Source organism: Bos grunniens, chromosome 9, assembly GCF_055505025.1.
Source record: "Bos grunniens cultivar Pamir isolate PY7600 chromosome 9, Bosgru_T2T1.0, whole genome shotgun sequence".
Taxonomy (NCBI): domain Eukaryota; kingdom Metazoa; phylum Chordata; class Mammalia; order Artiodactyla; family Bovidae; genus Bos; species Bos grunniens.
The window spans coordinates 34,394,837-34,420,636 of NC_141173.1; the positions used below are offsets into that span (position 1 = coordinate 34,394,837).

At 45.3% G+C, this 25,800-nt stretch overlaps 1 protein-coding gene and 1 long non-coding RNA gene across 6 annotated transcripts in view; both read right to left on the reverse strand.

The window, feature by feature from the left end:
* Positions 1-12,258, reverse strand: part of LOC147365775 (uncharacterized) — a 38,446-nt gene extending 26,188 nt beyond the window's left edge. Inside the window, exon 1 of the long non-coding RNA XR_015132742.1 lies at positions 12,114-12,258. This is a non-coding gene — a long non-coding RNA (uncharacterized LOC147365775). The remainder of the gene's footprint in view (positions 1-12,113) is intronic.
* Positions 12,259-15,072: 2,814 nt separating this feature from the next.
* VGLL2 (vestigial like family member 2) lies at positions 15,073-22,789 on the reverse strand. 5 transcript variants are annotated; one of them, XM_086317166.1, is made up of 5 exons: positions 22,492-22,789; positions 19,924-20,236; positions 17,449-17,973; positions 16,274-16,336; positions 15,073-16,191 (listed from the first exon to the last, which is right to left on the reverse strand). In XM_086317166.1, exons 1-4 carry the CDS (start codon positions 22,570-22,572, stop codon positions 16,293-16,295), a joined length of 963 nt encoding a protein of 320 aa, XP_086173292.1. In that variant the 5' UTR covers positions 22,573-22,789; the 3' UTR covers positions 15,073-16,191; positions 16,274-16,292. The 5 variants fall into 5 exon arrangements, with proteins under 5 accessions (XP_086173292.1, XP_086173293.1, XP_086173291.1 ...); XM_086317167.1 differs by lacking the exon at positions 16,274-16,336; XM_086317165.1 differs by having other exon boundaries at positions 15,073-16,336.
* Between the last annotated feature and the right edge of the window lie 3,011 nt (positions 22,790-25,800).

Consider the following 25,800-nt stretch of genomic DNA (forward strand, 5'->3'; position numbering starts at 1 on the left):
TCGAGAGGAACACTGAGTTTCCTGCCACAAGTCAAGAAGAGCCCTGTTTTCCCCTTGTCAACTCGAGATGAGGGTCGATTCCCCTGCTTTGTCTGGAAAGGAATGCCGACATCACCGTTGCACTTCAAGAGGAGGATGGTCTCTACTTGAAACTGGAGGGGAACCCGGGGGTCTTGTCACAATTCGAAAGACATGGATTTCCCCATCCACTCGAGATAAGGCCTGATTCCCTTGCACCCATTCGAATGTCACCCAAGAATCAACTCACAACACGAAGGGAGGACTGATACCCCAGTTGCAAATTCGAAAAGAGCCCCAGGTCCCAAATTCAACTCGACTGGAGGCCTGAAACCTCTTTGAAAACTCTAGAGGAAAGCAGAGTTCCATGCCTCCACACAAGTCTAGACCTGACTCCCTGTTTGAAACGGCATACACACCCCAAGACCCAAGTCAGAACAGGAGAGGAACCCTGAGGTTCCCACCTAAACTCAAAATGAGGCCCTCTTCCATTGCACCGACCCCAGAGGAATCCCGAGACGCCCCTCCCAACTCAAAAGTATTCCTGACTTCCATAGGCACCGTGAGAAGCTCCCTGAGGTCACCATCAGAACTCGAGGGAACTCAAGAGAGTTCCAGAAAAACATCTATTTCTGCTTTATTGAATATGCCAAAGCCTTTGACTGTGTGGATCACAAGAAACTGTGGAAAATTCTGAAAGAGATGGGAATACCAGACCACCTGACCTGCCTCTTGAGAAACCTATATGCAGGTGAGGAAGCAACAGTTAGAACTGGATATGCAACAACAGACTGGTTCCAAATAGGAAAAGGAGTACGTCAAGGCTATATATTGTCACCCCACTTATTTAACTTCTATGCAGAGTACATCATGAGAAACGCTGGGCTGGAAGAAGCACAGCTGGAATCAAGATTGCTGGGAGAAATATCAATAACCTCAGATACGCAGATGATACCACCCTTATGGCAGAAAGTGAAGAGGAACTCAAAAGCCTCTTGATGAAAGTGAAAGAGGACAGTGAAAAGTTGGCTTAAAGCTCAACATTCAGAAAACAAAGATCATGGCATCTGGTCCCATCACTTCATGGGAAATCGATGGGGAAACAGTGGAAACAGTGTCAGACTTTATTTTTGGGGGGCTCCAAAATCACTGCAGATGGTGACTGCAGCCATGAAATTAAAAGACGCTTATTCCTTGGAAGGAAAGTTATGACCAACCTAGATAGCATATTCAAAAGCAGAGACATTACTTTGTCAATAAAGGTCCGTCTAGTCAAGGCTATGGTTTTTCCAGTGGTCATGTATGGATGTGAGAGTTGGACTGTGAAGAAAGCTGAGCACCGAAGAATTGATGCCTTTGAACTGTGGTGTTGGAGAAGACTCTTGAGAGTCCCTTGGACTGCAAGGAGATCCAACCAGTCCATTCTGAAGGAGATCAGCCCTGGGTGTTCTTTGGAAGGAATGATGCTAAAGCTGAAACTCTGGTACTTTGGCCACCTCATGCAAAGAGTTGACTCATTGGAAAAGACTCTGATGCTGGGAGGGATTGGGGGCAGGAGGAGAAGGGGACGACAGAGGATGAGATGGCTGGATGGCATCACCGACTCAATAGACGTAAGTCTGAGTGAACTCCGGGAGTTGGTGATGGACAGGGAGGCCTTGCCTGCTGCAATTCATGGGGCTGCAAAGAGTCGGACATGACTAAGCGACTGGACTGAACTGAACTGAAGCATCCATTTATAATTAAAAACTCTCAGCAAAGTGGGCATAGAGGGAATGTTGAGATCAACATAATAAAGACAGTATATGACAAACTCAGTTAACATCATAATCAACAGTGAAAAGCTGAAGCTTTTTCCTCTAAGGTCAGAAACAAGACAGGGATGACCACTTTCACCACTTTTATTCAGAATAGTACTGGAGTCCTGCTGCTGCTGCTGCTGCTGCTGCTAAGTCGCTTCAGTCATGTCGAACTCTGTGCGACCCCATAGACAGCAGCCCAGCAGGCTCCTCTGTCCCTGGGATTCTCCAGGCAAGAATACTGGAATGGGTTGCCATTTCCTTCTCCAATCATGAAAGTGAAGCGTGAAAGTGAAGTCGCTCAGTCATGTCCGACTCTTGGCGACCCCATGGACTGCAGCCTACTAGGCTCCTCCGTCCATGGGATTTTCCAGGCGAGAGTACGGGAGTGGGGTGCCATTGCCTTCTCTGGCTGGAGTCCTAGCCAGAGTAATTAGGCAAGAAAAAGAAATAAAAAACATCCAAACTGAGAAAGAAGTAAAACTGTCATTATTTGCAGATACTATTGTATATAGAAAACTCTGAAGACTCCATAAAAAGACTATTAGAACTAATAAATTCAGTAAAGTTACAGGATACAAAATTAATGCACAAAAGTCTGCCACCTTACTTTTCATTAATAATGAACTATCGGAAAGAGAAATTAAGAAAACAATCCCATTTATGACTTCAACAAAAAGAATAAATCTAATCAAGGAAGTGAAAGAACTATATTTTGAAAACTATAAGACATTAACTAAAAAAAATTGAAGAAGACAAAAGACCTTGATTAGCCAAAGCAATCTTGAGAAAGGAGAAGGAAGCTAGAAACATCATGTTTCCTGATTTCATACTATATTACAAAGCTATAGAATTAAAATAGTGGTATTGATATAAAACAGAAACATAGCTCAATGGAAGAGACTAGAGAAGCCAGAAATAAACACAGGCATATATGGTTAATTAATTTATGACCAGAAAAATGGAGGCAAGAATGTACAATGGGGAAAGGATTGTCCCTTCAATAAACGGCATTGGGAAAATTGGACAGTCATATGCAAAAGAATGAAACTGGATTGTTGTCTTATTTACAACTCCCTTTAGTTAACAAAAGTTAACTTTAAATGGATTAAAGGCTTAAATATAAGACCTGAAACCTTAAAGCTTCTAGAAGAAAATAGGTGATAAGTTCCTTGACATATGTCTTGGCAATGATGTTTTGAATCTGAAACCAAAAACAAAAGCAAAATTGAACAAGTGGAACTACACCAAACTAAAAAGCTTTTGCATAGTAAAAAAAAAAAAAAAAAAAAAATCAACAAAATTAAAAAGCAATCTACCGGATGTGAGAAAATAATTGGAATTATAAATGTGATAAAGGGCTAATACCCCAAACATAGGCTTCCCTGGTGGCTCAGACAGTAAAGAATCTGCCTGAAATGCAGGAGACCCAGGTTTGATCCCTGGGTCGGGAAATCCCCTAGAGAAGGGAAAGGCTACCCACTCCCTACTCCAGCATTCTTGCCTGGAGATTTCCATGGACAGAGGTGCCTGGTGGGCTAAATATACAAAGAATTCATATAACTTAACAGCAAGTAAAAAGAAAGGATGGAGAGGAGAGTGCTAGTGGGGGTTAGACTATGCAGGCCACTGTATGGACTTTGGCTTTTTACCTGATAGGAAGACACTGGGGGGTTCTGAACATACAAAATGCATGATTTGACTTTGGTCTTAAAAGAATCTTTCAGAGCCTGTGTGAAGAAGGGACTGAGAGTAGAGTGGGACAGAGAGGTAAAAATAGGAAAATCAGAAAGTTATGATGATTAACCATGAGGTGATGATGGCTTGGCAGGGAAGGAGATACAGCAGTAAAAGTGAAGAGAGTGGTTGCTTCTATGTTTCTTCTGAAGGTTCTGCTGATGGATTAGATATGGAGTACCAGAGAAGAAAAGATTTAAGATTTTTAACCTGAGCAGTGGGAGGAACGTAAGTTACCGCTTATCAGATGGGAAAGACCGAAGGAGAGAAGATTCATCTTGAGAGGTGAGGTGGCAATTAGAGGTTCAGTTTAGGATGTGTTCATTTTGAGAGGATTCTTAGAGACCTAAGGGGAGAGGCTGAATATGCAGTGGGAGAGGGGGTTAAAGAGGGGGTGCTGGCTGCAGAGCTGTCAGCGTATTGACTAGCCACCAGACTGGCCCAGCTCAACCAGCAGTGCGGATAAATAAGAAAGAAGGGCTGAAGGCAGAAGCCAAAGTCTTTCCGTGTTTAGACATTCAGGAGCTGAGGAGAGACTAGCAAAGAAGACTGAGAAGGAGGTGTCAGAAAAGCAGCATGAAAATCAAGAGCCCGTGGAATCCTGAAAGTCAAATAAATACAGTGTTTGAAGAGGGATGGAATTATGAACTGTGTCAAATATTATTGGCAGTGACAGTGACCATATGTCTTAGTTTGCCTGGATACTCCCAGTTTATGCCTTTGTCCTGGATTATTACCCATGTTCATTTCACATTACAAGTGATCTTGTTCAGACCATAAATTACATGGTCCCCTGTGGTTGGACACAGAGGTGTGCTGTTTAGATCATCTTTCAAGAGAACCTGCCTTGGGGAGCATGGCTAATTGACACGTCCAGCTGCTGTACCTTCAGATCTACTGTGACATTCATGCCAGGTCAGGCTTCCCGTGGGCCATTTCCAGCCACTGACTAAACACAGGGGAGTACCAGAAATGGGCCATTCCTGCCTGATCTGGACATTATCTGGCCACTGTCAGGCCATTCTGACTTGGGGACTGACACCCGCTCAGTCTGGCTGACACCTACCCAGAACAGCACTGTAGTTCCAGGCTCTCCTCATCCATTCCTCCTGCCTCTCTGTTCTTAACAGGTTTCAGGCTTGAATTGCAATCTGAAGGTGTTTTTGGTTTTTTTTAAACCTACTCTTTCTCTCCCTCCCTTTATCTTTCCCAAACATTTATCCCAACAAATCATTTGCACATCTATTCTTCTTGGCATCTGTTTCTTTGAGGCCCTTAACTAATATAGATAGTAGCAGGAAAAGCCAAAGAAAACAGGTAGCAAGTTGGGGTTTGGGGTCTGGCTCGTTCATCATGGGGCTAAGAGGACCGCATCATGAGGGATATTGGGACGTGGACAGTCCTGGGCACAAAGTGGGGGCCCCAAGAGCTAAGGACTTCACCAGTGGTGAATAAGAAAAATGTTCCGTGGAGGGGAACCTCTGCCAATGCGATGATTCAAGCTTTTGAAAGACACAGAGGTGATGATGTCTATGAGAACAGTGGAACTGGCTGGCTCTTATTAAGATGCCCTAATTCCCTGAAGAAGGATCATGAGAAATCAAGGTTATGTAGCAAACAAAGGCTAAGTGTGAGAGCTAGAGGACGTCTCTGATAGGTTAAAAAGAGACGTTTATAAACTGTCAAGTAAGAGCAAACACAAGTAAGGGGGAATCCTTGCATGTGAGAGTTACAGAGCTCCAGAGAGGTGGGACGGATCGGTCAAGGTAGGTCTGTTGAGAAAACCTAAGACCCTGAAACTCTGGACTGGGGAAAGAGACTGGATGGATGCCCCCAAGGAATTTGGCTCAGCAGACCCCTCCCTGCTTGTCAAGATGGCTCATAGCTCTAATATAAGAGCCAGCATTCTGTACAGGAAGATACTCCTGTGGCCTCTCCACAGCAAGAAACATGGGCCCCCTCAGGAGCTGTACACACCTCCCCTGGACACTACCAACTTGATAACCAGGTTAAATTCCAAACTAGCCTGGCTTGGGATAGACTGGATCTGATAGAGGAGGAAGAGACTACACCTCAAAGGAACTACATGAATTAACTAATACCTAATGGTGGGAGCCCAGAGAAGGCGATAGCACCCCATTCCAGTACCCTTGCCTGGAAAATCCCACGGACAGCGGAGCCTGGTAGGCTGCAGTCCATGGGGTTGCTAAGAGTCGGACACGACTGAGCGACTTCACGTTCACTTTTCACTTTCATGCATTCGAGAAGGAAATGGCAACCCACTCCAGTGTTCTTGTCTGGAGAATCCCAGGGATGGCGGAGCCTGGTGGGCTTTCGTCTATGGGGTCATACAGAGTCAGACACGACTGAAGTGACTTAGCAGCAGCAGCAGCAGCAATGGTGGGAGCCCGGCATCCCTGATGGCTTAGTGGTGAAGAATCTGCCTGCCAATGCAGGGGACACAGGTTTGATGCCTGGTTGGGGAAGATCCCACATACCTGCCATGGGGCAACTAAACCCATGTGCCACAGTTAATGAAGCCCGTGTGCCTAGAGCCTGTGCTCCACAATGGGAAGCCACCGCAATGAGAAAACTGAGCACTGCAATGAAGAGTAGCCCCCACTCGCAGAAACTAGAGAAAACCCGTACAAAGCAATGAAGACCCAGTGCAGCCAAATAGATAAATAATTTTTTTTAATGTGTAATAGGGATTGACATACTTGGTGGTTGGCCCACTGCATCTTTGACCTGTGGGGTGAAATGTATCATGGTGTGTGGAGGCCAAACAGACAACTCTGGAACTGTGCCTCTCCTCTCTTCCTTCCCTTAGCCGATACAGTAAGTTAAAAATACAATAGGATCCCAGGGAATTACAATGGTTAGCACCAGCATTTATGTTAGAAGGTCACAGTGTTCATGGCTTCTGTCTTATTTCCTTTTATTTCACCAGAGCTCCTGAAAAGACCACATGGACTCGGGAGAATAGCTTTAGTGTACCATGAGGCAAATCAAATACTAACTCCGATTGCAGCTGCCATGCCAGGTGTAGTATCTTTGCTGTGTGCTGTGCTTAGTTGCTCAGTCGTGTCCAGCTCTTTGCAACCCCATGGACTGTAGCCTGCCAGGATCCTCTGTCCATGGGATACTCCAGGCAAGAATACTGGAGTGGGTTGCCATGCCTTCCTCCAGGGGATCTTCCCAACCCAGGGATCGAACCCAGGTCTCCTGCATTGCAGGATTCTTTATCATCGGAGCCACTGTCTTTGCTAGAATAGATTAATAATGCCTCAAGTACATGGTATGTGTCTTGACATCTGCTTATCAGAGGTTCTTAACTGATGCATCATCCTACTGCTGAGAGAAGTAAAAGATTATTGAGAGCTGATCTTCAGGTTTATCTAGAACTAGCTGATAACCTTGGCAAGTGTGTGTAGTAGAATCTAAGCTAGAGTTGGTACAAGAGAAGATGTAAAAGTTAGTGGAGAGAGCAAAAAGATGACTCATTTAAGGCCTGTTGCCACTTAAAGGGACAGAGAAATGAGTTACTAAGTAAAAAGTGATGTGCTAAGTCACTCAGTAATGTTGGATTCTTTGTGACCCCATGGACTATAGCCCTCCAGGCGGCTCTGTCCATGGGGATTCTCCAGGCACAAATACTGGAGTGGGTTGCCATGCCTCCTCCAGGGGACCTTCCCAACCCAGGGATCGAACTGGGTCTCTGACATTGAAGCTGTATTCTTTACCAGCTGAGCTACCAAGGAAGCCCAGTAACTAAAAGAAGATGGGGTCCAAGAAGGTTTTTTTTTGAGGCAGGAAATATTGCAGCCTGTTTTTATATTAATGGAAATGATCCAGTAGAGGGGGAGAAGTGATGGTGCAGGAAGAGAGAGGACAATTGTTGAAGGGATGTCCTTGAGCAGAAGACCCAGACTGAGGATCCGGATAGAAGCACAGAAAAAGGATGTGTGCATGCATGCCTGTTCAGTCGTGTCTGACTCTTGTGGCCCCATGGACTGTGGCCCACCAGGTTCCTCTGTCCAGGGGGTTTTCCAGGCAAGAATACTGGAGTGGGTTGCTATTTCCTCCTGCAGGGGATCTTCTCAACCCAGGAATCGAACTTGCCTCTCGTGCATTGGCAGGCAGATTCTTTACCACTGAGCCACTTGGGACACTAATTCCCTCCTAAAAGTGACAGAACCTCTCCCCACTCCTTTTATTAAGAGGATTTTTTTTTTTTAACTGAAGCAGGCTTTTAGACTATTTTTTTTCAACTTGTACATAAACCTTAGATGAACCTATATTTTTAAATTGCTTTGCACATAATAAAATAAAACAATTAATGCAATAATCTGTGTATTTTTCTCACAAGAGTTGGTGGTACCTGCTCAATGTACTTAATATCTAGTTGCTGCTGCTGCTAAGTCGCTTCAGTCGTGTCCGACTCTGTGCCACCCCATAGACAGTAGCCCACCAGTCCCTGGATTCTCCAGGCAAGAACACTGGAGTGGGTTGCCATTTCCTTCTCCAATGCATGAAAATGAAAAGTGAAAGTGAAGTCGCTCAGTCGTGTCCTACTCTTCGAGACCCCATGGACTGCAACCTACCAGTCTCCTCCGCCCATGGGACTTTCCAGGCAAGAGTACTGGAGTGGGTTGCCATTGCCTTCTCCGAATATCTAGTTGAGGGGTTAAAGAACATTAAAGTCAAGAGAGAATGAGATAATCTTTAGGGTTATTGCAACCTTTTAAATCCTGAACTCGTGTCACAAGATGTTAAATAATAAATGGAAAATACATGGCATAGACATTAGGTAGCAAGAGTTCTGATACAGGTGAGACCATTCACTGCGTCTAGTGTGGAGACAAGGCTTCATGTAAGAGGCAGAACTTTAGTGAGACTTCGAAGGATTGATAGCATTTGGATGAGAGGGTAGTTAGGTTGAAGGTTTCCTAATAGCACAGGAAGGAGGAATTTACCAGGAAGCTTCTGTAGAATATAAGAAAGACATTGCTGAGTGTGCTAACCCAGAGGAGCAGTCTAGTAGAATTGTTAAGATGATGTACCCTTGAGCTGAAAGCATCTGATGGTGAGCTGGGTGTCCTCCTGGGAACTGTCACAAGACAGATCTAACCTCATTCTGAGCATCCATATGGACATAAGGGCTAGGAAGCATAGGAACTAGATCAGGAAATGAGCAGACAACATGGAAAGCATTTTTTATAATGTCCCTTTTAGAACTTTTCTGTTTACAGTAAGTAAGAAGAAGGAGAATAAAGCTTGTGTAATTGAGTTTAGAAAGTCCTCTAATAAAGAAGTGACAAAATTAAATTTGCACTCTAAAGTAGCAGTGAAAATGTAGTCAGAAACTTTCATGATCTAAAGAACATACACTATTAAGTGGTATAATTTTAACTTAATGTCTTGCCCTCGTTGTTGTTCTGTGACACATGGAGAGTCAGTGGTACCTGTACTTTCTACCTCAGTCTCCTGAGACCCAAAGCCTATATTAGCCTGCAGCCCTGGTATTTTATGGTAATGAAGCATTATTTATTTTTTGAGTTTTTATACATTTTATTTTTTATCTTAATTTTTATTGGAGTATAGTTGATTTAAAATAGTTTCAATACAATTTATATCACAAATAAATATACAAACAAAAAAAAAGGAGATGGTAGTAACTTACTGGTGGATTTAAAATTTTTTCAGTCCTTAAACATCAAATACCCAGATGTCCCAAACTTCAGTGAAAGATGATGGAGCCTATATTATCATTTTTAAAATTTATTAGAGAGTTTGAAACAGTTAAGTGCAAAATTGTGAATAAAAATTTCCTTCTCATCAATCCCAAGTAAATATGACTGTATCATGGTTTTCCCTTAGGATACAAGTCTGACATTTCCCTACACTCTTTTCTTATTCCTTTCAAAAAGTACAAGAATGTGTTTTTAGAAGAAGCCTTTGAACAAGGAGGAACAAATATCAAAAGCCCTGTTCTTTGTGTTTCTTACCAAATCTGTCAACGGCCTCTGTCAGTTTCTGAGTGTGGAGGAGAAACTTCCTGAAATAAAAACAGGATTTCACACTCCACAAAGCAAGGTGGAAGAATACAAATAATACAGAACCTTTAGATATATGGAAACAACCTTCCAGATATGTCAAGAAATTCCCCCCAAAAGTTGGTACTATGAAAAAAGTGCTGTTACCAAATGAGAAAACATCCCATTGTTTTCTGAGATGTATTACACAGTGGGTAAAATGCACTAGAAGAAAAAAAAAATAGGATCGTGCCTAGTAAAAATAAAAAGCAGTAACAGAAAGTTTTATTTTTTGTTTGGTTTCCCCTGTTTCTTGATAATATCATGACTGGCACAGGGAAAATAATGTCGTTGCCCAAAACAAGGGCAAAGCGGTAATAATGAGAATTAGCAGAAAAATAAATAAGTTCTGACATTCCCATCAATTATAATGCATATCTTAAGCAATTGTGAGTTTATATTTTTAAGATACTTGATTAGTTCTTCCTAAGTGAAAACTATTTTTATGTGAAGTATTCTAAAGAAGCTTCCAAATTATGAGGTAAATAGAGTGTTTTACTAAATACATATAAGGACTATAAATACATATATGATGTATACCTGTAAATACATATATAGACTAAACTATGTACTCGTTAAATAAATGTTGGTAAAAATCTCTAAGTGGTAACTAGATCATTAGTCATACAACTATTGATTAGAAATAAAAAGTTAATATTTTAGTTTTGTTTTTCAAATTTTAGCCTACCTTTCACCTAAACTTCTTATAGGTAATAACAATTGTATACTTATTAATTATACAGTTTTGACAGGAAATGGAAATGATAATGACAGAGGAGGATAGTTTTGAACAAAATCACTCTTTAATGAACTAGAAATTTTGGGAGAAAAGTAGGACTAGGGCTTACTAGGAGATTCTAAGGACAAAACGAACAGAAAATATGCTGCTGTTGTTTTTCTAGATGAAACAAGTGAATTCAGTATGATAAAGGAAATTGGCTTCTGTTTTAGAGGAGCTTAGTTCCGTAAGAGTTCACTGGTAGATGCCTGGAAACACTGTAATTTGAGATAGAACATGACACCATGTGTGGAGAACTTTAGATTTTTCTCTTACTGAGTTAAAAGTTATAAAGTGAAAAAAATCCAAATAGTGGATGATGTTTTACCAAAATATTAATTATTCCAGTAAATTCACTATATATATTGCTCTGAACAATGTTTCCCTAAACATTAATTCTTCAGTCAAATATTTAATTCTTTTTCCCCAAAGGGGATTTGTCTATTTTCTTAAAGTGAGTTTGGATTAGCAGAATCACCTCTGCCGACTCTCATCGGCCACTCTGCCTGGATGCAGTGTCTCCACTGGGGCGGAGGTCAAGGCTGGAGACAACTGCGTGCTCCTCCTGAAGGCTGCCTTGCCTTTTTAGGGTATGAGGGTCTCTCTGTGTTTAGGATAACATGATTGACAGCTCCGTTCCAGCTCCAATTAGCACCCTATAATTTATTAGCTTCTGCTTTCAGATTATGCGTTAACTTTACAAATATTCCAACCATGGAAACAGCAGCTATCAAGTGTCTCTTTCCTGATCCAGCCCTCTGGGGCTGGAGTGAAATACAAGGAAAGAGTGATACAGTTGGTCTGTCAAGTGAGAATAATCATTTGTGTCTGTGTCTGTCTGAGGGCATGGGGTCTCTGATTTCTCTTTAGGCCTGCATTAGTGATGTGTGTATTGGTAGATAAATAGATTTTATCATGTGTGCGTATATGGTATTTGTAGATACACAGATTCTATCGTGTGAGTGTGTGTATGTGGTATTTGTAGATAAACAAATTCTATCGTGTGGATCCTGTATTTGTATTATGAATTTCATTTATTTATGGGACAGGAAGTAGAACTGGTAATGAGGAAATATGAAATTTATGTTTGCTTTACCCTGTTGTTTGTTAAAAACATCAATTACGTGCAGAGAGCAACTGTAGTAATGACAGTGCCTTTAGGATGCTTTTTCCTTAACTCCAGATTTTAGAAATATGTAACAAATAATGAATGATGATAAATCCTAAAACTCTTGCAAGGAAGAAGGGAATATAGAGAGCAAAGACTTTCACAGGTATAATCAAAACAGGAATTATCTGCATGCAAATGATCTACAGATTGTGAAAGCAATTTTATAAAGAAATCTTAGGTTTTCTGGTTTCGTTTAAAGTCTTTTCAAATATCTTTCCATTTTTCCTCCATGCTTTGATACCTGATGAGTTATGTTTAAAAATGCAGCTTATGGAAATGGCATTCATATGGAAAGCAGCTTAAGTTTTACTTTAAAAAATCTCCTCCAACTCTGAAGTAACCAATCACTAAGTGTTAAAAAAAAAAAAAAAAGCTTGTTTATTTTGACAGAAGGGATATGGGTGCCTGCATATAAGCACAGGGTTTATGAGTCTAAGTATTAATAAGTGGGAGGTTAAAATTACCTTACGAGTTGTGTCTCCCAGTTTGAAAGGGCACAGAAATGCAGTACTTACCCAGGAAGAGTGGCCAAGGAAGCTTCCAGTCAGGCAGTCTGCGTTCCCAACACCCACCACCTCTGCCCTCCCTCCCATCCAGGCCTGAATCAATCTTAAGTCATTGCTAGAATTTGCCACGCATTGAAATAGAACTTCAAAGGGGAAATGAGACAAGACGGCAACTCCTATTAAACCAGAGGAGTAGAACAGATAGAGTTCCCTGCAGTTGGGTGACTGAGTTCTCAGCCAGAGGGCAATCGGCAACAGGATTACTTGGTAGCGGAGAGCTGTCTCTCCCCTTTTCGTCGCCTCTCCCTCAGCGGAGGCCAAGTGCAAAGGGAAAACCGTGGGTAAGGAGGGCACTGGTGCCAACTGGGATGATTAGAGGAGAATCTCATCTCCCTGAGACCCCCAACCGGGTATAATATATGCAGATACATCATGGTTACCTTTCTCATGTCATCCCTCCTTTCCTTCAATGTCTTTTTTTCAGCTACTAGGGCCTCCTCTAGTCTCATGGTTTCACGAATACTAGCAAGACAAGCATGAGAATTCATCCTTTACATGACCTGGTAGGCCTACAAGAATGTTGAAAAAATGTCAGTTAGGGCTACGAATTCACCAAAGTTCCCTCTGAAACTATTACGCAGATCTGAACGATGGGAGTCCCAGGGCTTCTTGCGTTTCTACTTCGGGAACGTAAAACATGGAGGGAAGCGCTCTGCTCTGCATGTTCCACGCGCCAGGTCACTGGAGCCCTGCTCGGCAGTCTGGAAGGTCTGTTTAGGACTGCCCCGAAGGCCAGTTCCAGTGAATGAGTCTCCTCACCAGCAACCTGATATTCAGGTCAGATGCAGCTCAGGAGAGAGGCTTCAATAATCAGAACCTCGTGGCTGAGAAAAGGCTCCCTGTGGGTTCTGATCAGAGATCTTGAGTGCTAACATAGGTGGAGCTCAGGGAAAGCTTCTGAGAGAGGGAAGAGACTACTAGGAAAAGATGTCCAGCAGAGAACACACTTGCTATCTTCATCTGTACACTCATTGGCAAGTTTTTAAAAGTGCGCTGAAAGGGAATGCATTTTATTTATGCTTGTATACACTGGTGATCCATGCCAATGGAACATGGATTTAAAAAATCACAGAGAAGTCCAAAGTTAATTTTAGTTATTGCTTCAGTGTCCAAACCTCAGACTAACATGCTTAACACAACTTGGTTAGTTTGGGTGTGAAGAGCTTCAGAGCAAAGAAGGCTAAAAATACTGAAATGAATTAATAAGAGATGCAATAATAAGTCCTTCCTAGCGATGAATGGAACTCTGCATCTGGTTGCATGGTCTGCAGGTGGGAGTCTGGACAATATCCTGTGATACTTCCTTTAAGACCTGGGATTCTATACATTCTAGAATGCCAGTCTTTGCTGCCCTGCCTCTTTTCTCTTCTTTATTCATCTTCTGTGGAGGAGAAAGCAAGCCCAAAGTCAGAAGTGGATCAGCAGTTAGTGTTGTGGGTAACAGTGCAGTCTCTGCCCCCTGGATGCCTGGGTTGGTTTCCTGGCTCTGCCACTTACTAGCTATGTGACTGGGCAGATTACTCCTCCTCTGTGAGCCTCTGTGGTAATAAGTACCACACAGAAATGTTGTGAGGTTGAATTAACCTATATATAAAGCCCTCATACCCGTGCCTGGAAAAATGATAAACAATTAATATTTGTTATTGCTATATACAATGCATGGAGAAGGCAATGGCAACCCACTCCAGTACTCTTGCCTGGAAAATCCCATGGACGGAGGAGCCTGGTAGGCTGCAGTCCATGGGGTCGCTAAGAGTTGGACACGACTGAGCAACTTCACCTTCACTTTTCTCTTTACATGCACTGGAGAAGGAAATGGCAACCTACTCCAGCATTCTTGTGTGGAGAATCCCAGGGATGACGGAGCCTGGTGGGCTGCCGTCTATGGGGTCGCACAGAGTCAGACACGACTGAAGCGACTTAGCATAGCATACCATAGCATATACAATGCAATTATTATTAGTTATTACTGACTGCTATCACATCTGGGGAAATATAATCATATAGTACCTTCCATCTGAGCAAAACCAGTAGCAGGTTCTTTAATGATCACAGTCTACTTAACAGGTACCAAAATGACAGAAAGAAGAGATGGGTAACTCTGCTAAGCCATGCTCTGAATAAGGTCCCCTAACTGCACCCAACTCTTGAGAATATTATCCAAGATAAATGGTATTTGCCTCTTGTGTTATAATGAAGGAGGAGGAGAATCCCCATGGGCAGAGGAGCCTGGCGGGCTACAGGCCATGGGGTTGCAAAAAATCAGACACATTATAATGAAGATCAAGATTTGAATTAATATTTTATGCTTTAACAGCCTTCAAGGGCAATTTGGGAACAACATTAACTCTCTCTCTTTAGGGAAATAACTTTGGCATCAAGGGAACATAAAACCATTAAGTTCTTAATAAATTCTTTTTTTTTTCTGGCCTAGTTGTACGTTTGGTTTCTTAGCCTAGCTGATCAAAGTATAAAACAACCAAGATTTCAAAAACATTTTTAAACTGAGTACTTTACTATCTTAAGAGTGTGGAATCTAAGAAGTAACAATAATTCTCTTTTGGAGAATAATGTGTGTATCTGACTGATGCACAATGGTGCACAAGCCAGTTTTCCTATGCATCTCTTTTACTTGATGAAGGCTATCAGGTAACCTGGGCTTCCTTGGGCCATGATTTTCTCATTTATGAAACAAGGTGAGAATACCTAACTTCTCCATCTCCAAGGTTGATACAAGGTGGATTGGAGTTCTCAGATTTCATGGCATGGCAAACACTTTGGAAAACCAAAAATACTTATACAAAGTGAATTTACTTACTGACATCAGGTCATACTACTATAAATTATTTTATTCTATTAGAGAAAAACTAAGACATTTGTTTTCCTTTGAAGAAATAACACAGCAACCTAGTGGTAAACAAACATCTTTAATGTTCGTTTCTTCTTCCTCATCACCTTCAGTTTTGCCCACACATGAACCCCTTCCCCTGTCCCAATACTAAAGTGATCAAATCATGACCATAGAGACAGAATATTTGAGATACCCAAGACTCCATGGACATCTCTTCCCCTGTGGTGATTCCTAGTTCTTCTTGGAGACCACTGGGGTCTCTAGAGGCTTAATTTTTTTTTTCCTTCCATCCAGAGGAGGATAGAGGGAGGGACAGAACTTGTGGGAGAGAAGGCAGAGAGAGTTTTTTCTTTCATCATAAAATGTCCTTTGTAAAAAATATGATATACACACACACATGTATAAAACATATCCAGTGCAATTGCAATTGTTGTGCCAAACACTGGGAAGTGCCACCTTGGTCGATGTATTTCTGGAGTTTTAAACAGTTGTCCTACGACAGCTGCATTTCAGTAAGACTTGGGCAGGTGGCTCCAGATAAGCCACTTGCCACTCACATTCAGGCTGAGGCTTCTATGTTCACAGTCCGAAGGAAAAGGTGTATCTTTGTGTCTGGAGTGGGTGTTGCAGGGAGAGAGTGGGCAGGAAGGGAGCTGGAGGCTACAGGTGAGGAAGAAAGAATTGGCTTCTTTTGACTTCTCTACCATATAGTCTTCGATGCAAATACAAAGACATTTTCAATGTGAGGATATTGAAGTCAGCAGTGCTGTGATCCCACTACTTAATGAAACAATTCACACCAGCACAAAAAATATTCACACCAAAACGTCTCTTTTTCTTTCCTTCTTTCCAAGAAAACCATGATATCTTGTCACCTGAGTGATCTCACCACGGATAGTTCCAGTGATTTGCCCAAAAGTCACTGAGCGTCATTCAGAGTCTTTGGGTCTGCTCTTTTGGCAGAAGGCATTCTTTTTAGATGAAAACTCTGTCGCGTGTGTTTTGGTTCTCCCCGATACACGGAGCAGTTTGAAGTCTCTGCCTTCCCCCATGTCCTCATCCATGAAGTGAGAGGCACAGATGCTGAGCCTCCATGGCTGGTCAGAAGGGAAGGGGCAAGGGGAAGGTCAGCAGATCAGCTCAGGAGGGATGCACCACAGAGGGAATAACGACGAGCTGCAAACCAAGATCAGAAGCTGTTACAAACCCACTTGATTTCAGCTCTGAGTGTCACCAATTGTGCTATGCAGAGACCTACAGGGAAGAAGGTGGGCTGTCTAAAACCAGTACAGATCCTTGCTTTTGTCCTGAGGCTGCAAACCTGAAAACAGAGAGAAAATAAAAGGGAGAGAGAGAGAGGGAGAAGAGACAGACAGAGGGAGAGAGAAGGGGGTGGGGAGGGGAAGGCACAAGATATTTAAAGAAAGAGAAAGACAGACACCACTGTTTTATTGTGAAAGTCACAGAATTCATCTAAAGAGCATGAACGAAAGTAAAAGCAAAGCAAACAAATGTCACATCTGCACCTGAGGGAACAGAAAGCGGGGCAAGACTACAAGCCAATTTATTATGCAATTTTTTTTTTCATTTTGCCCTAAAAATAAAGCAAACAAAAAAGTAAACCCTTATTTGAATGTACCTTTCAAATTCAACTCTTTAAGCTAGGGACGCAATATTATCACTAATAACATATTCTTGTTAAGTTTTCTGTTTTCAAGAGACCTATGTCATTTAGCAATTAAGTTGTTATCAGTCATGGGTCATATTTGTATGACTTGTAACTATCACTAGGTGACAAGACCCTCTCCGCCCCTCAAGTTGTAGAGGATTTTAAACTACATTCTTAGCAGGTACTCTAGATCAGCGCTGTCCAATAGAAACAATGGAAGCCATGGGTATAATTCTAAATTGTCTGGCAGCCACATTGAAAAAAAAAGTAAAAAGAAACAGGTGAGAATTAATTTAGTAATATATTTTATTTAACCCAATATATATTTAGTATGCAATGTTGAAACATGCAATCAATATAAAATATAATGAGATGAATTTTACATTCTTTTTGGGGACAAAGTCCTGAAATCCAGTGTGTATTATACACTTACAGCACACCCCAATTCAGCCTGGCCACGTTTCATGTGCTCAGCCGACACACGTGGCTGCTGGCTACGGTACTGAACAGCACAGAGCTAGAACCTCTCCGACAAATTTTATTCTTAAAAAATCCTCTGTAATATTAACCGGCCACTTTCTCATTTTGTCCACACCGATGACAGAGTCATCTGTCTGCTGAAACACAACCCTGCTACGTGCAGACCTTCGCGCCTCAGGGTCACTGGGGTCTCCAAGGAGAGCTAAACGGGGTCCCCGGCTCAGCCCAGTTTGGGGCACAGGGCAGGAGGGGCCCGGGGATGCCACATCCCCTCTCCCGCTTACCTGAGTCCACGCTGAGGCCCAGACCCCCAGGCACGTCCCCCGCGGGGCTCGCGAAGGGTCCCCCGGGCGCGGCCCACGCCGCGCTGGCCGGCTCGCCCTTGGCGGAGAGCTCGCAGGGCGGGCTGCCGGGCGCGGGGGCCGGGGCCGGCGCGAGGCGGGCCGGACGCCCGGAGGCGGCGGGCATCAGCAGCGGCCCGTAGCGCGGGTCGAAGTGCGGCGCGTAGACCTCGTGCACGGCGGCGGGCCGCGGGTAGGCGGCGGCCTGGGCTCCGAGGGCGCCGCCCAGCGCGTACGGATGGTGCGGGTGCGCGTGGTGCGGGTGCGCGTGGTGCCAGGGCTCAGCCGTGCCCTGGTGCAGGTGGCCGTGCAGTGCGGCCGGCGAGTAGGGGTCGGCGGCGGCGGCGAAGGGCAGCTCCGAGTGCGCGGCGGCCAGTGGGCTGCCCAGCGGCGCGGGCACCGGCGTCTGGTAAGCGCTGTTCCAGAAGGAGGCGGGGAAGCTGCGCTGGCTCATGGGGTAGGAGCCGTCTTCGGGCGAGCGAGGCGGAGGGAAGGGAAGAGAGAGAGGAGCGCGTCACCGTCGGGAAACGGTCGCCGACCGACCCCGCGCGGCAGCCGCAGAGCTGATCGCTCCGGTTGGGCGAAGGGCGGGAAGGGCGCTTGTCTCGCGGGGCTCCGGCCTGGGAACGCGAGGTCGGGGAGTGCCGCTCCCTCGCAAGTGGCGGACGTATTCCCGCTGCGGGAACCCCGCGAGTGGTGGGGAGAGGAACTGCGGAGCTTCCTTCCCCAGCCCCAGTTTCGGGGCGCGGGGAGCTTCCCTCGGACTCCTATCCGGGCCACCTCGGGCAAGAAGCGGCCTCGCCTTCCCGGCCGGCAGCCTCTTCTCAAGCTAAAGCTACCTCTTCCCGCTCTTGGTTGGTCGCCTAGCGATCTCACTACCCCCTCTCGCATTTCAGCCTCCCTTGCTCCAGAAATCGTGCCCCTCCAAGGCCTCTGATAGACTGGAAGTCCATCGACATATTTCGGAGTCTTGCTATTATTGGCCTCCTTTCTAGAAACTTTCTTTCAAAAGGCTTTTTTTTTTTTTCTAGAAAGTAAACTTGATATGTTAAAAGTGTAGCTGTATTATTTGCACAGAGGGACACTAACGGACAGATCTTTTCCGTTTTAATGAACAAACTTTATGCATCAAAGTGTGGGCGCCAGGAATAATATAATTATAATAATTATTATTGTCCGTGTCATTGTTGACCCCTAGTGTCTGGAAGCATTTTAAGTGAGAAGCATTTAGATCAAATTTGTTGCCTTAGTGGGGAGGAAAGGAAGGAAAGGCATTTAATGAAAAGGACCTTGGAGAAGGCATCTGCACTTCATAGTCGATAATTTAAAATGCTTCGAAAATGCATTCTAAGTAGTGAGCAGTCTATTAAAAACATTTAGGCAACTGGAGAATAAAAGGAATGTTTTGTTTTTGGATCTTGTCTAGGCAAGGCTTGTACAAATGATCAGATTTAAGGAAAAAATGGAAGGTCGATGGTTGTCATTTCCCCCAAAATGTAATACCTGTTTTCCTTTTTACAATAAAGTCCTCATTTCTCATCTTGGTACACATCAAAAACTAAGATTAGTGAGAAATTTTACCAAATAATAAATAATACCTCCACCCTTGTCTCGGTAATAAAGGGAGGTGGAGGTTTCAGAATAGAAGGGAGAGCTCCTTGACTTGTCCAAGAAGCCATTGTCCCAGGGTAGCTAAAGCAGGGTTTTGTGAGAATGATAAAGTAATAAAGAGGGGATGTGTTTGGGGAAAATCTTTAGAAGTGTTTTGGCTACCCTTAAAGTCTTATTTCTTTTTTACTTTACTTGCTTATTGAAAGACATTCTCTGCTTCAAGATTTCCCAATTAACTGAAATCTGGCGAAAGGCATAAGTAGGTTTTAGGAGACATTCTTCAGCAGGTTTTACTTGCAATGCATTCTCAGACATTTTTCTTTGGAGATATTTTCAGAAAGGGACTAAGGGCCCTGAAAGCTATTGTACTTGAAGATCCACCTCCCCCACCCCCACCCCTGACTTGGGAAACCTCATATTTCCACAGCACATTTCCATATATTTTCTAGTTGCCTTACTGTCATCTCCAGGGGTAGTTAAGAGGGCAAGTGTTATTCTAATTTTAGAGACCAGTAAATAGAGTGACCTCCAAGAGGTTAAGAGACTTGCCCAAGGTCATATTGCTAGGGAGTGGTGGAATCCAATGCACAATCCAAGGGCTCCCAATTCAAAGCTATTGATTTTCCTAGGCCATTGCTCTGCTCTGCCTCCTCAAGAAGAGATCTTATGCCTGCCTGTATCTATTCCTCCCCCGATGCCCCATCTCACCTCTTCTCTAACACCTATAGTTCTTTCAGCTGCCCCTGGAGGTGGACCCCAGGCTGTGCGAGCTCTCAATCCCCTCTTGTTGGTGAGGCCCGTACTTACCCCGCCAGGGCCCGGAGCTCCGCGGGGCTTTGCTGCTTGTACAGCTTGGGGAATAGCTGCTAGGCTGACTCAGGGCCCTGCTGAAGTGCTCGTCTACAACGGAGCTGATGTCTCCTTGGAAATAGGTGAAAAGGACGCAGCGGGAGTTGATGTACTCCGCCTCTGGTGGGCGCTCTTTCTCCGGGCTGCCTTCTTCTTCTTTTATACTAGCTGGAGTTTGGCTGGAGAAGGAGGAGCTGCCACTGCCGCTGCTGTTGCTGGGGCTGGCGTTGCACTCCTGGGCTTCTTGCATTTTGGAATAATAGGCTAGTTTCTGCTCAAAGGAGAAATAATAGAGAAGTCAATTTCAAAAGACATAACAAGTTGGGCTCTGACTGCACTCCCTCATCCGGATCCCTAAGGTAACCAGGAGCAACTGCCTTCTGTGAGTGCCTATGCCCGTCCTCAATAACCTCAATAATGTGGGCCTCAGTCCGCAGGCCTTTCAACCTGCAGCTGAACAAAGGTGGGGTTCCTGAGAGGTGGGGTCCTTCTTGGAGCTTGTCTCCCCAGAATTGTTGCTAGGACACAGAGAAAACTGTCTGAAGGTGTCAGGGTGAAGGTCCTGGAAGAAGCCTAAGCAGTTTGACCGCAGAGGCAGGCTCAAGGCAGATATATTTTTAAAATCAGGCTCCAAGGGTAAAGGGCACCCAAGTCCAGTTACAGCCTGACTGTTCCTTGCTGAGAATTCAGGGCAGACGTACAAGATGCAGGATTAAGCATCTTCGTGATAGAACATGAAGGTAACAAAATCCACTCCACACAACCAGGATGTAAAGGAAGAACTGCTATGGGGTATAAACATGGAATAACAACGTGATATGGATCAATTTAATAAATGGAAGTTGGTATGTGGTCATCCATGAACTGGCTATTTTAAAAATCTCAGCTTCTAGAGAGACCTTCTTTTGAGAAAGGAAAAGCCAGTGGGCTATTTCTACCCTCACCATCAGTGTGTATTGAGGAAAAAAAAAAAAATGAAAAGCAGCAGAGGATGATCTTGGCTGTGAGGTTGAGTAAATCATGACTGTCTGATAGTAATTTACAAAACCAAGTGTGGTTGCTGAAAACATTTTCTTAGCAATGAGCAATGGACAATGCAATGCTAAAGCAGTATGCAGACAGAGGTGTCCTTCAAGGGAGACCCTGATCATACAAAACTGAACAGAGATCTTGGTGATATAGATTGGCTGGGGATCAGGGAGGAGAAAGGACCAAACAGATAGAAAACCAACCCACCTTTTTCTCTTTGTAATACTCCCAGCCTGGGAAGAAGCTCATCTTAGACACTGAAGCTAAAAGACTGAAGTTATTTAGCTACATCACCATTTCTACCATATTCCCACTTGGCTTAAAATGAGAGATTCTGGTGGTTCCTAAAGTTAACATTGAGACTAAATAAACTCCTAGTTGCAAAGTTTTACAAAGGAGAGGAGGAAGGGAAAAAGCAAAAACCAAAAATGCAAAATCTACCCATTCCATCATTAATTCATCAGGAAGTTTTCAAATATATATTTTGCAAGCAAAATTTGGCAAAAATGGGCTCAGGCACCGGGGTGTATTTCAGTTTTCCCAAAACAGGAGTCCAGGCTCTCACTTTGGAACCTGCTCAGGACTCCTAGGGGATCCCCCCTCCACCCACTGGAGTGTGTGATCTTATTCATTTCCTTGACTACTGTCACCAGTTTCAACTACATCAGCTGAGGACTGAAAGAAAAATGTTCAATCAGAAAATTCCCAGAGAATAGAAAAACTGGAATAATTAAACAAAATTTGAGGAGTTTGCAGAACCGGGGCCAGGGGTCCTCTCGAAAGTGAGTTTGTTGATGGCAAGGCAGCCGGATTCAGCTACTTAGGCTAGCGAAAGGCGAAGTATTAATATTATCTATGAAACTGGTCCCTACAGGGTCAATCATACCCAGAACTTTGGGTCAATAATCCCCAGAACTTTGCAAAGCAAAGATTACAAAGTTAGCGAGTTTCGTGCGGTTCTCTTTATAACGAATTCGCTGGTTCTGAAATTACCTGCCCTGATCGCCTAAGAATTGAAACGGGTATAAAAAAGGCTTTGATAAGCTTGCATGGATGAGAACGCGAGTCTTTACATCTCAGAAAGACAGAGGCAGACCCTTGCCTTTGTTTCGTCGTCACTTTCACCTTTGGGACCAAAGTTTGGTTTTCTCTGCGTGAGCTTTGCTGGCATCTCCGCGAGCCGGCACGGGGCTCGGAACAATCTGGAGTCCAACAGACTCCAAAGAAACAACGCGGTCCGCGAGATCCTGGGCTGATTATTCCTAGGAAATCCGGGGCGCGCATTAGCAGGGCTTAGCTGCCTTCCCGAGAGAGCAAAGGGGTTACCTCAACCTATTGGGTGGCAGCGCAGGCAATCCCCGCATCCGAGGCGCCCGCGGCTGGTCGGCCTCCCTTGGACCTGCGCGGAGGTACGGGGGACCTCGGAGCACTGGCAGTACTAGGGGAAGCTGGGGCGCGCCACCTGTCTACCCGGTCCGGACGAGAGGAGACACGTACCTGGTGGTAGGGGGTGTAGGCGGCTGCGAAGTAAGGCTGGGGAGGACCATAGACTTGGTACATAACATCCAGACAGCTCATGGCTTCCCGCAGCGGAGACTTTTAAGTGTTTTATCGTCAACTCTCCTCGGACGGCTGAGGGCAGGGATGCTGCCTGGGCGCCACTTGGACCCGAGCTCCCGAGTCATCCGCGGCGGAGCGAGGGTCAGCGCGCTCCGCGGCTCGGGATCCCGCTCGCACGCTGCCTTCCCACCCCTGCAGTTCCAGCCGCCACCGCGCTCCGAGCTGGAAGCGCCCGGGCTCCGGCTAGTGGGCATTTAAACCCCACGCGGGGCAGGCGTGCTGACGCCACTCCTGAGCCGCAGAGGCGGGGGGAGGGGGGCGTCGGGGGCGGGGACCGGGGGGCCAATGGAGTGAGAGGGACTAGGGACCGAGGGGCTGCCGGTGCGTTTTCCCGGGACACCCGGCGGCGAGCCTATGCCCAGGGGTGAGGCGACCTGCGCAGCCCGGAACTTGAGCGCTGAGACTTCGCACCGTTGAGGACTAGGGATTTTCCAGGCTAACGCCGGAGGGGCAGGAGGACGGAGAGGAGAGGGAGGAACCGGGGATCTTACATTTGGAGAGAGGAAGTTGTGGCGTGGTGGGGAAGGGTCTTTGGGGAGAGCCCCGACCTCACAGTGGAGAATTGAGCGTGTGCATCCGGGGTGACGAGGTGAAGAAGAGTCTCTGCGCTGGGCTCCTGGGGGGAGGAACGGTGCCATCCCCAGGAATCCCCTAGGAGATCCGAATCTTCGCAGATAGGATGTCAGAGTCCGGGAACTCCTCTCCGCGCGGAGGAGCTCCCTCTGCGGGGAAATGGCTGCGGCCGAAGCCAGTGTAACCATCGCCCTGGGGCACCTCCTTTGCGCCCCCTCGGAGCCGATCCACTGGCCGTCAGCTCCCACACCTCTCTTTTCCATTCACTGAGGCGGGTCCCTACTACCCTCTAGAGTAAGATCCCCGCCCCTTTCTCCTGGATGTCCTCCATCCGAACCCGCTGGGTCCGCGCTCTTCGCGCCCCGCCTCCGGCTTCTCCCGGTACACTCTGCTTTCGAGGAGTCCAGGAGCCTTACCCAGCCCCCCGGCCGCGCCGAGTCTCCTCGGCCGGCATCCTTTTAAGTTTCAGTAACTTTTTGGAACAAGGACTCGTTGGCTGCAAGAGGAATTATCTTAGGCACTTGCAGGGAGATCAGAGAGGGCTTTTGCTGACTCTTCAGTCGGTAGTAACAGCAGCTGTGAAAGAGGATATACTCCAATTGTGAAACGCCTTGCGCATCGCCGTTCTCTTTACTTTTCAGAGAGCTCTCCCGGCTCGGACCGGCTTTCTGCGACGCTTTCTTCCTTTTCAAGCACCCCTCCCCCAGCTCTGGTGTGCTCGGTCCTTAAAGTTTAGGAATGTATTGAGACGAGGCTTTTTATACATCCGGTCAGGCGGGGGAAACCACGTTACGGAAATACCTGTGGGGCGTACTTGGAGAGTAGAGCGGGTAGCGTTTGCGAGCTTTGAGAGCCCAGACCCAAGGAAGTGACAGCGTGGATTACTGATAGAAATGAACTCTAGTGAATAACTAGAGTTTAAATAGTTTAAATACAACAGAAAGTCCCACAGTGATTCACAGGCTATTAAAAACTGCGAACAAATGCGCCTTTAAAGATACGTTTGTATTTACAACGTATTTTAAGTCAAATAGTTTTGGGGTTGAATTTTGGTTTTGCCCGATTTATAAGTTGGCTTCATATCTCCAGTTCGGTTTATAAATGGTGAGAAGTCCTCAGTGACTGAAATTTTTTTTTTTAATTAACTATGATGCAGTTCATTAAAGAAAATTAAAATAAAATAAAGACACCTCTGTGGTACAGTTTCAGGCAAGTCTGCTTTTAGCGGCGGACTGTCTTGTGGCTGAGCTCCGCGGTTTCTGCAGCCTACCGCGGTCCGGGCGCACAGGTGAGGCAGAAAGAACATCCCTCCCACCGTTACTCAGGAGGGCAACAACCGCTTTATCCGTTTCTCTTCTGGGGACAAAAAAGCGAACACTCCAGGGAAGACCACCCTCGTTGCTGGGACCACTCCGCTTCGCACTGCCCTAGGCCCAGGGTGGGCTCGACCCGCAAGCCCCGGGTCAAGTGTAAGGGCAGCGCAGCGCTGCGTGCGGGAACAGATCACCACCAGCCGGCGCAGCCTCCGTGAGTCACACTCCCCGCTTTCGCTCAGGTCCCGCTGTCCATCCTGAACATACGAGTTTCGACTCTGGCTTCCTTGGGTTAGGGCATCTCTAGGCCCGAGCATTCGTCGCCTGAGCGCGCTCCTTGCCTCGCAGCCTGGGCTCCGCAGCGTGGCCAGAGGCTGGCAGTACTGAGCTGGGAAAACCGGTAGGAAGCGGGCACCGAATCGCAGGTCTAGCCAGTGCCAGGAAGCTGGAAACCTGTCCCTGACTACTTCCTAGTAACCACCTCCTATCCCCCGTACCTCCTCAGGTTGACATTTTAATTCTACTTTGGCCATGAAGTTTACCTTTCCCACAAATGCAGGAAACACACACACACACACACACACACACACACACACACACACAAAACCAAAAAAACCTTTCAGACTCAGCAAGGCCCAACGAATTGTTATTTTTCACAAGCATTATAGGAGCAACGATTTCCCACATCTTGAAGGAAGGAAGAAAAGAGAATGTGAGGCCAGCTGCCCCGGGCTGGTTTCTGTTCACAGTTCTCAATCCTCTCTTAAGGGAAACAGGTTTTAAAAACATCACTGAACCTAACTAATGGTCCAAGGGACTCTAAAGAGTCTTCTCCAGCACCACAGGTAGAAAGCCGTGCTTTGGCGCTCAGCTTTCTTTATGGTCCAACTCTCACATCCATACATGACTACTGGAAAAACCACAGCTTTGACTACACAGACCTTTGTCAGCAAAGTAATGTCTGGGCTTTTTAATATGCTGTCCAGATTTGTCATAGCTTTTCTTCCAAGGAGCAAGCGTCTTTTAATTTCATGGCTGCAGTCACCATCTGCAGTGATTTTGGAGCCCAAGAAAATGAAGTCTGTCAGTGCTTCCATTGTTTCCCCATTTATTTGCCATGAAGTGATTGGACCTGATGCCATGATCGTTTTTTGAGTGTTGAGTTTTAAGCCAGCTTTTTCACTCTCCTCCTTCACTTTCATCAGGAGGCTCTTTAGTTCTTCTTTGCTTTCTGCCATAAGAGTGGTGTTATCTGCATATCTGAGGTTATTAACATTTCTCCCGGCAGTCTTGATTCAGG

Bases quoted from the DNA above. Each gene is read 5' to 3' on its own strand.
- VGLL2 (XM_086317164.1), bottom strand. From the start codon at position 22,572: ATGAGCTGTCTGGATGTTATGTACCAAGTCTATGGTCCTCCCCAGCCT. The intron at 20,237-22,491 runs GTACGTGTCTCC...TCCTTTGAGCAG, and splicing joins CCTACACCCCCTACCACCAG to AAACTAGCCTATTATTCCAA. The intron at 17,974-19,923 runs GTAAGTACGGGC...GCTCGCCCGAAG, and splicing joins GAGCTCCGGGCCCTGGCGGG to ACGGCTCCTACCCCATGAGC.